Consider the following 17,870-nt stretch of genomic DNA (forward strand, 5'->3'; position numbering starts at 1 on the left):
TTCTTTCCGTACTAAATTCTCTGCTCTCAGTAAGCTACTGTTGTCGATCTTGCTCCCTGCTGTCATTGTTATTAATGCAATGCTGCTGTGCGAACTTAATGGTGTCTGTGACGAAACTATTATGGGTGCAATGTGAATGGTGTCTGTGACGAAACTATTACGTGTGCAATGTGGTCTGTGCAATTGCAGAATTGCGTTTATTCTGATGTTGGTTTTCCGACGTGTAGTGGCTGAATCCTGAACAGCATTACAGTTTTGTCTAAATATTTGAAAATGTCGAAGCGAAAGTAAAGCGCAGATTATATTAAGTATGGCTTCATTGCTATTCAACATCGTGGAGATAGCTTACCTCAGTGCGTGATCTGTATGAAAACCCTTTCAAATGCAGCTTTGAAACCAAGTTTGCTTAAGCGGCATCTTGAGTCCAATCATGCAGATAAGATGAATCGAGATAAGAGTTATTTTGAGCGACTTGGGGAGAACGTGAAGCGACAGCGCATGGATCACACAGGCCAGTTTTACCAAAATAATCCCGGAATTGTGAAGGCATCCTATGAAGTATCTCTTCTGATGGCCCAAAACAAAAAAGCTCATGTCATTGCCAAGTCACTTGTTTTGCCAGCAGCAAAGATATTAGTCAGAAATTTGATTGGAGAAGATTCAGTGGCAAAGTTGGATAATGTATTGCTTTCTAACAATACTGTGAAACGACGCATCGAGGAAATGTCAGTTGATATCACTGACCAAGTGATTGCAGGAGTAAGAGATTCAAAGTTTGGATTTGCCTTACAACTTGATGAATCCACAGATGTCACAAACTGCTGCCAACTGCTTGTCTACGTCCGCTGTACACAGAACGATATTGTAAAAACGGAATTATTGTTGAATCATGAGGTGTCCACTACATCAAAAGAAAAAGATATTTTCAACTCTTTGGATAATTTTTTCAAGGAAAATGAACTGGATTGTGGAAATCTTGTCGGATGTACGACAGATGGGGCTCCCTTTATGCTCGGTAGAAAGTCTGGATTTCAAGCCCATGTCAAAGCTGTGTCACCTCGCGTCATAAGAGTTCACTGTTTCATACACAGGTTTGCTCTTTGCACAAAGGTTCTTCCTGCAAAGTTGTTAATGTGCTTGAACAGGGTAGTCAAAACCGTAAATTTTGTTAAAATCTTCTCTCCTCTATCACACAGAAGTGCGCTGGCTCTCTCGAGGAAATACAACTAAGCGTCTTTTTGAAATGAGGAATGAATTACTTTTATTTTTCCAACAGAAAGACCATGAATTTCAAAATGATCTGGAAGACGAGGAATTCATTGCAAGATTGGCTTATTTGTCAGATATATTTGAAGCTTTCAATCATTTAAATCTGTCATTTCAAGGGCAAAACTGCACTGTCGTAGACTTTGTTTCAAAACTGGGAGCTTTTATCCGAAAGGTGGAATTATGGAGAAAAAATGTGGAAAACAAGCGCTATGGTATGTTTAAATTTCTGTCAGCCCTTGAAATGGAAATCAGTGATGACTTTTCCAGAGAAATTACCCAGCACCTCTCGCTGCTAACTGCTGAATTGCAGCATTACTTTCCAGATACCACAAGCTGCCCATACATCACAGATCCTTTCTCAGTGGACCCAGCCGACCTACCTGTCGGTACAGGGGAACAAGAGGAACTGATAGACATGCTGGAGGATCAGACAGCAAAAAAACAACTCAAAGAATGTTCTGCAATAAACTTCTGGCTTAGTATGGCTTCTTCATACCCAACGCTAGCTTCCCACGCTGTTCCACAACTACTGATTTTTCCTTCTACTTGGGAATGCGAGCAGGGATTTTCTATTCTTATGAACATCAAATCAAAAAATCGAAACCGAATATGTGCCCCTGGACATGACTTCCGATGTGCTATTAGCAAAGTTATGCCACGCATCGATCAACTGGTGAAAGATAAACAAAAACAAAAATCTCATTAAATTTAGTTGTATTGTGTTTGTGTTTGGTTGTGTCTTTTTCTTTGTTATTCTCATGCGTTCTGTGCTGTGTGGTGTAATGGACTCTGTGAAGTTTTGTTGCTAATTTTGCTACTTTCGCTGACTTTACATCCAGATTCATCATCTTGCAAATAATTTAATATTGGATGAAATTAGTTGTTTTGAAAATAGTGGTACGTGTTGACAATCCATGGTGGCTAAGTGGTACGAGAACATAAAAAGGTTGGAAACCCCTGGTCTATGTGAACAAAAATAACATTAACACTGTGCTGTGTAAATGTTAAGGTTGTTAAAGTGATAACGATTCCTGAATCCTGGTGTACTTTTCGATGTTGAATGCGAAAATGTTATCTGTTTTCTTTCATCAGGTCTAGATTTTGGCACGTTGCATTTAAAATATTTGACAGTTTCATGGCTTTGCAATTCAGAACTGTGACGTCATAAAAACGTTTCAGCAGTTGAATTAAATTTTCATGACATCACAATGACAACACTGTGCATAATGACGATTAAAGGTAGCATAATTAAAAATGTGATGGAGAAACAACTTATCCTGGTTGAAAAAAAATTGATTGCATTTTTTAATTCAACTTCAACTAAAAAAATTGATTCAAAAACAGTTATATAAAACATCTTTAACGCACCATAAAGTGATTGGCGCTGATAAAGAAAAATCAGTGTGAGAAAGCATAGTCTTACCGCTACTAGTATTTACTACTTCTACTATGCAAATGAAACTACAACCAAAAAAAAAGGTTTTAGTGAGAAATTCCCAAGTCTCATCTAGGGATGTCCAAAGTAGAATTTCGAATCCTTGAGATTCGAATCCATCCAGATTCCAATCTAAAAACCGCTTTTTTATCGGGTAATTCGATTCAGAAATAATACGGAGAAAAGAAAAAATTATAAAGAAAATTTTTTTTTTTTTAAATACGCTTGCAAGTCTTGCAACAAAGCAGACTTCCCACTTTTGCACAATTTAGCTGCAAAATATGTGCCCATTCCAGCAACATCAGCTTCTTTGGAGCGATTGTTTTCAAGCGCTGGGCTGACTGTTGGAAAACTCAAAACAAGGCTGACAGGGCAGCATCTGGAGGAGATAAACGTTCTACATTGCAATTCATTGCTGTTTTGAACGATTGAGAACTTGTTAAAATGATGGCTTTGCAAAGCTTCTTTTTCATGCCGTTATGTGTATTTTCTCAATAAAAAGAAAAGGTTAAAATGTACGCCGAGGATTCTAGAATAGGATTCGAAATTCTAGATCCGAAAATAAATTCTAGAATAATTCTAGAATAGGCAATTATTCTACTTTGGGCATCCCTAGACTCTCATCGTTATTTTGTTTAAGTGCAAAAAGCAATTTTTATATTTTTGTTTGTATAAAAAAAAAAAAAATTGAAATTGCTACCATGACAAATGAACTTACTACTGTAGCCTATTCAAAAGAATTAATTTTAGTACAAATAATCAAATCTTGCGTCATTCATGCATGCTGCTTTGCGTCATTCGAACTGCTGTGGTTCAATGCAATTCCAATGTACCGGTAGGCTAATGAATATAACAGAAAATTAAATTGGTAAGTGGTTTATTATTTTCGATGCTCAATCACCCCTTTGAACTATTTTCCCTACAGTAATTTTGATATTGCCCCCAGGGGAGTGAAGTCACCCACAGCTGGGAACGACTGGCTTATGGCAAGAATGTTTCATGTTGTTGCATTGTTACTATACCTTTATGTGATAGTTACATGTTTGCTAATAAAATATATACATTATACAGTAAACAATAAAAACTATTAATACTACAAAAAGTGCTCAATGCCAAGCAATAAGGACCTTCTGATGATCCTCTATTTAGGTGAAACAGGCTGTCAAGGGTTTAGAGACTAATAACTATATTTGATTTACATTATACAGTAAATACTGCGCTGCAGAAACCATCATGTTTGCAACAAAGTGAGTCAATACCTAATTATCCAGCAATATAGTGAGAACATTTATCTGGCATGGCTTACATTACTGCACCTAATTGATAATAATCGTTGTGTAAACTTTAAACAAAGCAAACAATCATCAAGAGAAAAACGTCCACAAATGCATTTGTTTAGCATTGCAATAGTATAAATCAATCCAATCTGCTCTGGCAAGTTTCATTTATATATTACGGTACATCAGGTTGACCAGTGAAGCCTACAAAATACAATTTTTCGAAAGCATGATTTGAAGTTATATATTATTTTCTATTTTTCAATGTACAGTACTGCAATTAAGAAGGTGCGCAAACTAACTAAATTAATTAGCTTATGAAAGAATATTCATTTTTTGCGACACATTAATGCATTCGATTTAGATACCTATTGTATATAAAATATACAGAATATGATAAACATAGTAATTTCATTCAATATATTACCGTTAATATTAAACTTTTACTTACCTTTGTATTAAAGCCATCACTAAGACAGCTCACATGTCTCAAATGACTTTAAACTGAACATGTGATTAAGCAACCAGAATTGATTGTTCCTGCAGCTGTACAGGTGTAGACTAAGCCTTGTCAAAAATATATATTAAACTATAGCCTCTGTAAGCTAAACCACACACACAAATAGATTGTTTTTTTACAAACCTTGTACCACTGGTATTCTCTATACAAATGTGGTCAAACATAGCTGTTGTTTGAAGTTTCATTTTGTAGAGAACAATGTATCAGTTTATTCTGATGCAATTCTTTGACATTGATTCTCAACCTTTTTCTGTCAGTACCATGTATCATCATTTCACAATGTATACATACTACCTATCATCCAGTTCCAGAAAACCTTATGTGAACAAAAGCAATGCATGGCAAAAATAGTCACAGGAGGGCATCAATACAGGAATACGAAGGCTTTTATTACATCAGACAATAAAAGGGCACCTGTTTATCATAATCTAATTTTATCGTTAAATGACGATTGGTACCATAGTAATTTAATAAACCTTGTCATGATAACTTCCATTGTGATATTAGCATCAAGCCTAGAAACTTACTGCATGCTCAATTGCTCATAGTTACTTGTTAATTCAACTACCGCATACTTGTTTTACATGTAGTCACTGGAAAGGCTTTGTAAGAAAAGCAGCTTAATGGTAACCTTTCAACTGTGTTTCCAAACAAGTATTCTTTAATATGCTTCACATGCTTAAATATTCTTTAAATATGCTTCACATAACATTTGCTAACAGCAACAGTACAATTTGTTTTCAATTTTAAAAAGAGCCACATGTTTAACGTGGTACCCACTAGTCTTGAGAGAATAGGGCAATCACTGCATGCCTTCGTATCCCCCTCTTTAGATATCCTGCATTGACATTTAAGCCCGAGTACAAACATACTCCAAATATATGGTGTTAATTCACAGGCTCCCTAAAGAGATTGTTGGTTCAAAGGTACCAAATAAAACCTTCTTGTCAACACTAACTTCCCATACTCTTCACTTCCATTCAATTGATCAGCTGAAGCAAAGCTGATTGAATTGCTCATGTACCAATTGTACCAATGTACCAATCATAGCCTATACAGCGCAATATTTCCGATTTAGAAGGAAACACATTAACTCAGCATTGAACAGTCGAACAGAATGAACTATTTTCTGGGGGAATTTGTCAGTGTCAAAGTGGCAACACAGTTGTTGCCACCATAAGCTTTTAACAATTGCAGTTATTCTCCCTCAAAATAAAAGAAACTCATTCTTTAATTAAAATCTTGTTTTAGCAAAAAGCCAATGTAACTATATGATCTAAGCCAAAATTTTCACAAGAGCTGACATGTTGTTGAAATTTACAATTATGATAAGTTTTTGGTAAAAGCTATGAACAGAGTTTTGGTGATAAAAAACAATACATACTCATTTACCACCCGGAAGTTCTTCATGCTAAGCACCACTGGTGGTAAGAATACCACAAATTGAGAACGACTGCCTTAATGGGCACGGTACTTGGGTAGTGTACAACTGTACAAGTGAATATAAGCATCCAATTACAAATGTCGGTGTGAAAGATTGTCTCTTAATTAGTAGGGTGGGGTGGGGGAAAGTGGGTAGAATTTGCAATGTAATGATCTATAAAAAATTTCTGCTACCAATATTTTTTCTTTTTTTTTATGGATTATAACATTAAGGCATTCACCTACACAACCCACAAAAAAATTATAAAAAAAATGTTTCACAGAAGTTACAATGACAATTTTTTTTTTCCTTTTTTGTATACCCATTTTACCCCACTTTGTGGGGTAATGTGGGTGTAACAACTATTTTTCCTTCCAAATAACCAACATAAACTCATATCCTCCATTTGGCCTTTCAATGTGGTAAAGTGGGTATATAACAATGTATAAAAAAAAATCAACAAACTGTGACACAACACAGAACCATGCTCTTGTTTGATCAAATATGTCTATCAAATTGTATTTTGCGAATTTTTCAAAAATCCTTTTGAAACCATGGAACAGCAACTCCATCTGAATTTATGACTTGTGCATTTAAAATAAACAACCACTGCCAAAATACAGTACATAATCCCCATACCAAAAAATGTTCTTCAGGCGAAGAGAAGCAACGAAATGCAAGCAGGCTTAAATTGAACAGTTTTTTCATTCAGTCTAAAGTAAATCACCAGTCACCACAAGTGAGCATTCAAATTAAATTTTAGTTCTCCCCCTTCTAGTTGGAGTTGGTGGCTGAACAACACCAAAAACATTTTGTCTATAATTTCCACAACTTTGTGCTGTGTAAATGTGAAGAGACCACTGGGAGTTTTTTCAGTCTTCTTATGACGAAGAAAGTTGATCTTAAGCAAGTCCTCCTCAGCAACTTCCTCAACTTCTCCTAAAAATTTTCGATCTCCATAAGTAACTACCACCCAGTCCAGAATCTTCAACTTGGTACTGGTGTGATACCTTCGATTTTTGTTTGTAGTCGTAGTTTATTTCTGTTTTGTTCATTATGCATTACACATTCGTCGTTTTTTTCCCCAAAACCTGACTCATCATTTAAAAAAAGATCTATTCTTGATTATGGAGCACTTTCTTTTGACGGCTTTCCTTTGACCTTTTGGACTTTCTTTTGACCTCTTTTTATTCCTGACTCATTTCTGCACCTTTCTGCGAAACTCTTCAGTCTTTAACCTGTGTAAACTTTCAGGCGACGTTAAAACTTCTCCAACTTTAGCCTGCACACTTCGTTTGAGAAAAGTTAGAGATATAAATGCTTCTAAATGCAATAGCTAACTTATCACTTCATCACAAGAGTACACTCAGAGACAGAGAGTGAAATATCTTTGTCACTCTGTATGTAGCACGATTCATAGTACTAAAATCATGTATACCCCATTTACCCGATATCAAAATTCACTTCTACTCACTTTACCCCAAATTTTTTCACTTCTTGTAAAAAAATATACACAATACTAAAATAAATGATACCAATGGTAAATAGTGGTTTCAGTCATTGACAACAACCTGACATCACAACTTTCACAAAATATTCCAAAAACATTAAAGTTTTAGGAAGTTCAAAATATGCACTTATTTTTACTTTCTCACCACAAGAAAATGTGAACTTAAAAACACCCTGAAGCACCCAAGAATATGCACTGAGATTTCAGTCACACATAGTCTTGGACATGACTTAAATATTTACCAAAACTTTAAAAAATATATTTTCAAAGTATACGGCTATTTAAGTTTTTTTAAATTATACCCACTTTTCCCTAGACCCCACATTACCCCACCCCACCCTAATGATAAAAATGCACACAATTGACAAAAAAAAACGTTTTTTGATAAATTTAATCTCAAATCAGTTAACATACAAACAAGTTTGCCAACATGGCCCAATAATTGCACAAGGAAAGGAATAAAAGAAGCTTTTGAGTAATCATAGATAAGCTATTTTAGATCGTAATGAATTACACCAAATAAAATTAATGATGATGCCAGGCAGCGGCGTAACTGGAAAAAATCAAAGGGGGTTGGCAACGAGAGAGAAAACTAACATTTATTTGTAGTAGGCATAAAATTGTTTGCTCTCCAGGCCCACATTTTAAAAACTAGTCCACACAAGCTTAGGGCCTGGATACACGTCAAGTTTGACAAGATTGTAAAGAAAATTTAATCGCCGTCTCTTTGATAGCAAAATTATAAAATTGGATTAAGAATATGTGAAGTTGCGACCATACGAAGATTACAAATCAAACTAGCCTAAAGCCAGCTGCAGTTTCGTTTTGTGGGTTAATAAGGTCGGTGCACGACAACTGGGCGATACCCACTTGGGCGAGACCAAGTGGGCAACAGGCCAAGTGGGCGACGGGTCAAGTGGGCGACGATAGCGAAAGTTTAGTGGTGGTGACATATATAATTTATCTAGTTGCTTTGCGGCGTCACAGTTTATCGTGAAGCTTAAGAGAAACCAGTCAGAAAACAGACAAACGAATGGCCAAAGAGTGGTTGAAGTCATCAAACAGCAAGCGCTACTACTAGACTACAAAAAATAATGAAAATGTTGCTTCCAATGCTTCGTGAAACTCAGCATGAGAACTCTCATTGCCTCCCTTCCACAAATCAATTATTGTATTTTAAAGTAAAAATTAAAAGTCATATTTTATGATCTAAAACAAAAAATAATAAAAATGTTGCATCCAATGCTTCGTGAAACTCAGCATGAGAACTCTCATTGCCTCCCTTCCACAAATCAATTATAGTATTTTAAAGTAAAAATTAGAAGTCATATTTTATGATCTAAAACAGAAAATGTGACTTTATAATGACTGACAAGCTTCGATGACTTCAACCACTCTTTGGCCATTCGTTTGTCTCTTTTCTGAGGGGTTTCTCTTAAGCTTCACGATAAACCGTGACGCCGCAAAACAACTAGATAAATTATATATGTCACCACCACTAAAATTCGCTACCGTCGCCCACTTTGGCCGTTGCCCCCTTGGCCGTAGCTTGTACTGACACACGTTAAGTAGTACGTAAGTCTCAGTCTAGTTAGTTGTCCTTCTTCTTGAAGTTGCAAATCTTAAAGGGGGCTATCATGCCAACTAAACAGCCCCCTAGTTGCGCCCCTGATGCCAGGTAGTAGAAAATGAAATGCATCACATCACATCATTATAATGTATAACAAATCAATTGAAAAGTCATGATGAGGAGTTCACGATTTGCTTTTTGTGTTAAATACGTAACAATTGTCATTCTTACAGTCAATTTGAATTTTACTTTAGTTTTTTTGACCTGTTTTTGATGGTAACGCTTCAGACATCTCTAAGATTTAAGGAAGAGAAGCATAAGTGGTAAAGAAAAAATCAAAGTGGTTCACAAAATCAAAAGAATTAACAGCAGTCAAAAGAAGCCAACATTTAAGAAAAGCACAAGCGATAAAAACAGTGATTTATGAAAACAAAAGATTTGATTGTGCTGGCTGGATAAAAAAGCTGTCATAGGTTAATGTAAAGTCAGAATTTTTTTAATTTTGCCGCATAATGTTTTGATTAATCTTTGTTTTATGCTTGACATTGCAAAAGTGTCACTAAAACTTTGGCTCATTTTTACCAGCTTGTTTGATCTTTGGTCTGAGGTAGAAATTAACAGGGCAAATCTATTTTATACAGTAAATCGATCAACTACAGTACAAGCCAAATTAACGTTATACTTAATTTGAAACTTTTTAAAGCAGCTTTTTAATCCACCAATCACATTTAAGTCATTTTGTAAGCCATTTTCTTTACTGCCTTTGTTTTTCTTTCTTTAAATGTTAAGAGATGTGTGTAAAACCGATTATTTGAACTTTTGGACCACAGTAGAACTAAGTTCAGAACAAGTGTTTAAGCAACCATTTGCATGAGTATGACTCCAACCCAAGTAGCACCATTTGCAGGCCTTAAAACTCATGTTTTTTTTCCGGCAACCATCGTGGCCTACTGGGAGCTCCTTTTCGGCGGCCAAATCTGCGTGGTTGGAGGCCAAAATACAAATAACAATAGCACAAGTAAATATAATTAAACTTGCAACAATGCTAAAATAATCACTTAGCGTTGTTGAGGTCTGGGTGACGTCCTGCAATAGAATCGTTGTACCACGCAATAACTGCACTATCAGGATTGTAATCCGGTATTGCGGGACCATTTAACGACACTACTAAATTGTTTAAACTGCTCGCTGCTCAGTAAATTGTTTCAACTACATACCGCCTTTCAAAAAACCTGACCATTTATACTGTTATGATGTCACCATTGAGGGTGTGAAGTTGCCAACCCACAGCGGGAACATTTCTCAACTATGCAGACATGTGTTTTCCCTTCGGATGTCAACTAACCTAGTTCTCCTTTTTAACAACGATTCAATGTCCGACAACATTGAATCGACATAAAGACAAAAATATTGCCAGCCGATGTGAATTAGCACTTCGGATTAAAACAAATTGTTAAAATAAACGTCGGAAATTACAAACAAGACTTACAGCGCTGGTGATCGCAGCTGGATATATTCCATATCATACAATAGAAAATGTTCCCGCACAATACAACAGTGGCGATTATGACACGCTGACCTAATTCTGCGGCACTCTTTGATACTACACATTTTCGACAGTTAATCCACGATCATTCTATTGCGAAATTAAATATTTGGCTAGAAGAAACGGGAGGCCAAACTTGGCCGACTGAGGAAGTAGCACCAGCGGCCATTCAAGCATTACTACACGGCTGCTTTAAGGCTTGATTTGCATGACATCATGCTGGAATGACGCATTTCTTGATCACTAATCTGCCTTCCCACAGTTAATCCTGTCTCCTACTATTGTATGAATCACATGGGGCAAAGAAATAAACAGAGCCCATGTGCTGATTTGCGATCATCCATGTAAATGCATTCAGTTTACAAATAGTTAGCAATTGAAAATAATGACAGAAAAAAATTCAACTTATTTATCAATAATAATGTTATCACAACTTGTGTAAGTTTTATCGGTTTACACCAATTATGTGACTTACTTTTTGGTTATAAAATTATATTTTTGGAAAAACTCTGTATATATTATATTTTATAAAAAGAAATTTATCATCCTCACTTTCAAGCAGTATCAAAATAAATATATATAACAAACGAGAAGAGAAAGTATTACATGCTTATTGCTTAGGGGTATAAAAATATCTTTCTAATAAAAAAAGAGTATATAACTGTTTAAGTTAACTACGACTTTCAGAGGTACTTGGAAAAAAATTGTCGTAAATTTAAACATGGACTATAATATAGCTTTCTCTACAAAACTGAACAAAAAAACTGAATGGAATTAATAACAAAACGATTCTATCGAATCGAGATAAAAAGGTTACAAACTACTGCACTGAAGCTGTGTCCTTTAAATAAAATCAAAATCAGTCGTCAACTATCAGGCAAACAAACCTGATAAAAAACGATTTTAAGACTGTCATTATAAAACAACTAAACTCTGTTAACTTATATAGCCTACAGTATCTGTAAGATATCGCTGTGCAGTAAAGATGGATTTTTGTAAAGGATAAATAATAAGAATGCAATAAGCTAGCACATGTCATAGCATAAAACTGCTTTCTTGTTATTCCCATAATTTTAAACTTTCTAGTCAAATTTAGGATGACGCTTGTTAAATTGTGAAAGTTGCAAAATATTGAGACTTCAATTCAATTTACAGTGTTTGTACAACTTTTTTTTTTCGGAATGGCCCCTTTCAAAAAATCCGATTTGAAGACATCAATTTGGAGATAGCCTTTGTCGAAGACAACCGATTAGGTGATTACTTGAAAATCTAGCGATGGCTTCTGTTTATTTAGAGAATTTGTAAGGATTATTTAGGTAGGTGTTTTTTTGCGTTTACTTTTCCATACTCATGCAAATGAGATAGTTATTGTTTCAGTAAGGTAGATGTAAATTAGCTGATATCTTGCCAGTATAGGCTATAGCTATATCTAGCAACGATTGCTTTATAAGTTACACAATTAACCTAACCTATAATCTTTGATGTCACAGTAGTGGATCATGCTAGTAACGTTGAAGGGGTGATTTCATACATCTGATGAAGAAAAGTAGATGGCCCACGTTAATTTATGGCAGTGGCTATTTGACCGGCTCCGGTCTTTGAATCTGAAACACTATTTGACCGGTCATGACGTCACTACATAAGCACTTTTTCTCTTTCAAAGCAAAAGACGATAAGCGCGTTAAGTTTTAAATTCAACACGTTTTCTTCAACTGAGTCCGTGGCGCATACGTAACGTCTCGGGCTGCCATATTAGAGGGAATGAGTTCGATACTATCCGGAAGCGTTCTTTTTTTTTTTTTTTTAACTACAAAAGGATACAAACTGATATGAATGAATCAACAAGTGAATAAAAAAGTTTCAAAACGAATTAAAAAAGTTTTTTCTAGTCTTTATTTTTAACAAATTCCTTTCATTTCTTAGCACAAATTCTCTGAAAAAATCACACCTTCTAATAGGCTGTAAGATTACGTTTCGCTGAAGTCCGAAGTCAAAAATTAAATCCAGTCTCATTGTCGCACAACAATCAGTCAAGTTTCAAATCATCATCTCAACCAACCCTTCAAGACAACTTTCCACTTTCAAAAATTTAGTTAAAAAAAAAAAAAAAAGAACGCTTCCGAATAGAATCGAACTCATTCCCTCTAGAATGGCAGCCCGAGACGTTACGTATGCGCCACGGATTCAGTTGAAAAAAACGTGTTGAATTTAAAACTTAAGGCGCTTATCGTCTTTTGCTTTGAAAGAGAAAAAGAAAAAAGTGCTTATGTAGTGACGTCATGACCGGTCAAATAGTGTTTCAGATTCAAAGACCGGAGCCGGTCAAATAGCCACTGCCTTAATTTATTGTGTTTTAAGGAAGCGATTGTGAGATTTGCCACTGACATGTTGATCATGGTAATGATTCATGAGTAACAAGTATGGACATGAAATGCCGTTTGACAACTATGTTTTTCCTGCTGAGACTGTAGATTGAGACTTGACACTGAAAATTTATTTGATTAACCTCTATTATAAAATAATTCTTTGCATAAACAGTTAAACACATTCCACTGTGGTATTTTAGAATTGGGATATCTCTCTGAATTGGATTCTTCAAATAGTAGCAGACCGTTTGTTTCCTAAGTACTGATAATATGCAAATTTACCATAATTTGACAAACAAAAAAACGTTTCGTCCACATTGTCCAATTGCCAGCTAGAATATATAAACTAAACTCAATTTCAGATTTTGCAATCTACACAGTTGAAGATGTGAAACTATCTATATGACAAATTTCAAATGGTTTTCAAATTTCACCTTATTAAAATAGATGGAGTATTAACTCTGCATAGCAGACTTTAATGTTGTGACATTGTGACAACACCAGATTTGGATCAATTGCATCAGTTTTAGTTCTACACTGTACTAATATTTTCAACTTACAAATACTTCCAAATGCAATGTTAGGTTGCAATGTGGAAGTCCATTTTCAACCTCAAGTAATCAAAATGTTTTGAAATTACAGCTTTACTACAAAATAACACAAAGTTACTGATATCCACTCTGGATAACACATCTACCTGTACATGTTCTACAAATAATCAAAATGATTCAAAAACTACTACGTCTAAGCTACTAAGCACTACCAAATATAATTTCAAGCAACAGTATCTTTTCTTGACAACAAAGTTTGAAAATACAAACCTGACATTTCTATCAGCAGCACTTGGCTAAAACCATAGCGATGTAAATACAAAGACCAGGCCTGGAAAAAATGGGGAATCCGGGAATGACATTCCTGGGAAATTTGCCGGTTTGCAGGAAATTTTTACCGTAAAAATCACGTTACTAACATCTTCATACGAGCGTCGCAAATGCGTATTTACAAGAAACGTTATTTACAAAATAAATTTTGGTATTGTGATGTCATAATTGTAAATTCCAGTATACCAATGGTAGGCCTACTGCTATTTTGCATTCATTAAAATATGCTGGCGTTTGCACAACGGGAAAAAATTCAGCAGTCAATGGATGCTTTTAGCGGATTAGCCTTCGCAGTGAAAGTGTTAATTTAATTTCTCAGCGGGAAGTTTTTCCCTACTATCCACTTAGAGTCGGCGTTTTCGCTTACGTCATGGTGCCATGCCAACGGCGTTTGTTTTTTTTGCAAAATTTTTTGTTGGCGTTTCGGCTGTAATATGAATTCAACGTGTCCAGGCCTTGAATCAACGTGGAAATACTCATTGAATAGCCAGTTTGAACTGAATTTCTCAAACCTGCTTGTAAACACACCAGCTTTTTCCTTACGAAGCAAAACCATAACGATGATTTATTGAACCCAAACTATTGCTGATGGATAACAAAAGCTTTAGGGAATTCACTGAAGCAATACAAGCTGTATACGACCGTAAACGTTGTTCCAAAGTTAAGCAACTAAAATTTGCGTGTATAGACGCTTGCCCGGTGACGCAAGCAAAACGCGCCAGCGTCTATTAACGCTTGCCGATGATGCTAAGCGGATATTCGACTGCCCGTGTTGGCGTTATTATTACTATTTGCATAACTCAAGTTAGCCCTATATTCAGTTCAGCGTGTATTTTCAGTAGTTCTTGGCGATAAAATAATGGCAGCTACGCCAACATTTAAATCAAAGCTTCCAATTAGGTGTGGCTATTGCAGAGTGTCTATGCGAAGGGACAGGCTTAGCGAACATACCCGTCAGCAACATCGAGGTTTTCCTATTAAAGAATATGGTCAAATAAGTCTAACGAAAATGTTTTCCTCATCCACTCGGAAAAGACCACATCCCCAAGACGAGGAGAACAATCAAGGACAACAACAAAAAAAAAAAACGAAACAGGTGTTATTGCTAGTAGTAAAGAAGTCGAAGACAGTGACGTCGAGTTATTGGAAGCGCAACATCCACAAATAAAAAAGATATTAAAGACATTAGCGACGAGATGCTCATTCACTGGAATGGGCCACACATAAGCAAGTGTAACAGCATCGTCAAACAGGCTCTTGGTCTATATTTCAAAGGAAAACCATGGCATTTTATGAGCAGTGACGTTCGCTCGAAAATGTACAAATTGTCTGCTGTGGTAGATAGACTAAACAACGAGAAATCGTCACTATCTTTTATGTCCCAGTAGTGTATTGTATTATTTGTAGTAATTTCGCATGGACGAAATTTCACATGATTTTGTTGTCAAGTTAATGGCGTTTCATTCTCCGTGTAGCGGACTGGTTATTTTGTAAGTTATAGTACTAATTTTCGCTATGTCGTGTTTGTCAGCGAAACTTGTTGTGCATTGATTTGTTCATCCGCTTGGCCGTTTTTTGTGCTATATGCCTAATGCCTATATCATTTTTCCTAATTGGTTATGCTATTCATGCACATTGCACATAGTATACAAACTATCAACCCGTTCGAGCATGAAGTGTTGTTATTGTCAACTTGTCAAGTACGTAACAAGCGGCTCGTGATGGCGTATTGTTTCATGACATTCACACGGTGGTCAGTGAGTCAGTGGATCTAATTTGTAAGCATGCGGCGTGTAATTTATTATACCTATCATTGTTCCAATTTATTCCGATCAACGTGGGCATATCAGGCACAAACACTGCGCCATGCCTGCTTACGAATAAAACACGATACCAAGATTGTTTATTGGAACTATGAAGCTACAGATGGCCGTAGATAATATATTTTTGCGTGAGGTTTTTTGCCAGAAAACGTGTAAATGTGTAATTATGACGTCATTATCGTGATTGTATACCACGGGAAATTTTTTCACAAAAAAACAGATTCCCGGGAAGCCAAGCATTTTTTCCAGCCCTGTACAAAGACATTGCAAACTGGAGGCCGATATAATTTAGACTTTAAAATCTATTCTACATTTTCTTTATATATATATACCGCACAGCTGAAATGATAATTTTGAGAATTCAACTTGCCAAAGTGTGATGACTACATCGCAAATCACTGCAAAACTCCTAATATTACGTTACAAAATGTCAGATCTCTCCCTGTTACCAGTGCTGTCAGACACTTTTCGGATTCCAAGCACAAGTGATAAAATCTAGTCCAGGGCTACTCAACTGGCAGACCGCGGTCTAAATCCAGACTTTCTGGGTGTTGATGGTGGACCTTGAGCTTTTGGAAGAATAACCTCATTGCCACATTTCAGGCATTCTTTAAACAGATTTCTACTGGAAGGAAGCAATTTTACTGTGATTATCCTAGTTGCTGGGGGGCTTCGCCCCGCAGACTCCCCAACACTTTCTCAAAAATCCAAGTCGAGTTACATTTTACCTAAAAAAGTGGTTTCGTACAGATAGTTAAACTTTCGTGGTTGCGTGTGAAATAACTTATTCACCGGACCGCTAAAAATATTCAACTTGTCAAACTGGACCTTTGTTAACATTAGTTGAGTAACCCTGATCTAGTCCATTAATTTGTATGGTAACATGGCAGTCAAGCAGCTTAAAATCACACAAATCTGATTCGAACAAAGCCCAATTCGAAGACAGCCTTTTTCGAAGATTTCTAAGATCTCACAGTGGCATCTGTTTATTCAAAGAAATTAGCTTATAATAAAGGTTAATAAAATGAAGTCTCAACTAAAGTCTCAGTGAAAAAAAAAACAGTGGTTAAAACAACGTTTCGTGATTGAAAATAGTGGTTAATCAAATGAAGTTTCAGCAAAAAATTCTCAATTAAAGTTGCTAGATATGCTAGATATCGCTTAGGGTGTACCTTAGCTATAGGGGTAAAAAAATTTTTTGGAAAGTTGAAGCTCTCACCCCCTACATTTGTGCCATTTTACCTAAAAACAAATCTTATAAAGTTTCAGACCAATCAGAAAAGGTTTAGAGGTCAACCTCTGAGTTTAAAGTTTCACCAATACAGTATTAGCATTGAGTAAATATTCGCCATAAACACAATGCAGTAGGTTTACACATATCTTGGATTGTACATACATTTAAGGTAGATCTTTCTCGAGAATATTTATCATTTTTAGATGACACCAGGGCCCCTGGCCTCCCTATAGGAATAGATATTATCTGCTCATGGGCAGGGGTCACATAAATGCCAGTCTACTCTTTGTTGCCTGGTTTGGTTGCCACGGTCATCAAGGTTTCCTGCCTGGTATCGGGAAACTTCTTTCGATGTTCAGAAATGACTTGAAGGAAGAATTGGAGTTGTTCTTCTCCCTTTGTCAAATGCCCATTGAATTCCTGGATGAGGGCAACCCCACGTTCTGCATGGTCATTCACCACTGCAAGGTCTTTCAACTTGACCTGTGCTGACTTGAAACTGGGGCAGACATCCCATCTTTCTGGATCCAGGTCTTTTATGAAATCAATCTCAATCTTTAATTTCATAAAAAGGCCTCTGGTGACTGGTGTTGGAAGTCACAAAGGATTCCAAACCATCCAAAGATGTAACATCCACCTTTGGCCACTTTAAAATATAATCAGTTAATCACTACCTTCCTCCTTAAGATGCAAACCATCTCTTTCTTGGTTGAGTATGGGACAGAGGGGTCAAAGAATGCCAGACCCACCAACTCTTCTGATAGGTACCAGCTTTGGTTTGCCATCTTCTTGCCGTGGCAATTTCCTTGTGGTGAGGGTAATTGAAAAGTTTACTCAAAATTAAAGATCATTCCATGGAGCAGCCACAGCTACCTGGGCAGTGTTGCAAATTTTGAGACAAACCAGGACAGCAAAAAGAGCTAAGTCACGAGTGTCTTGAAGCTCCTTGCTGGTCAACTGGAATTGAGCACAAAATAACCAGAGTTTTATCACATAGATGACCTTTGCCATCCCCC

At 36.2% G+C, this 17,870-nt stretch overlaps 2 protein-coding genes across 3 annotated transcripts in view; one reads left to right on the forward strand and one right to left on the reverse strand.

Moving 5' to 3' along the window:
* LOC145774844 (surfeit locus protein 4-like) overlaps positions 1–17,870 on the reverse strand; it is a 96,996-nt gene that overhangs the window by 19,206 nt on the left and 59,920 nt on the right. The window lies entirely within an intron of this gene.
* LOC145774845 (zinc finger BED domain-containing protein 5-like) lies at positions 1,377–1,975 on the forward strand. The gene has a single exon (XM_082586172.1). It carries the CDS (start codon positions 1,484–1,486, stop codon positions 1,973–1,975), a length of 492 nt encoding a protein of 163 aa, XP_082442298.1. The 5' UTR covers positions 1,377–1,483.

The sequence above is a fragment of the Aplidium turbinatum genome, chromosome 7 (genome assembly GCF_918807975.1).
Source record: "Aplidium turbinatum chromosome 7, kaAplTurb1.1, whole genome shotgun sequence".
NCBI lineage: Eukaryota > Metazoa > Chordata > Ascidiacea > Aplousobranchia > Polyclinidae > Aplidium > Aplidium turbinatum.

Bases quoted from the DNA above. Each gene is read 5' to 3' on its own strand.
- LOC145774845 (XM_082586172.1), top strand. From the start codon at position 1,484: ATGTTTAAATTTCTGTCAGCCCTTGAAATGGAAATCAGTGATGACTTT.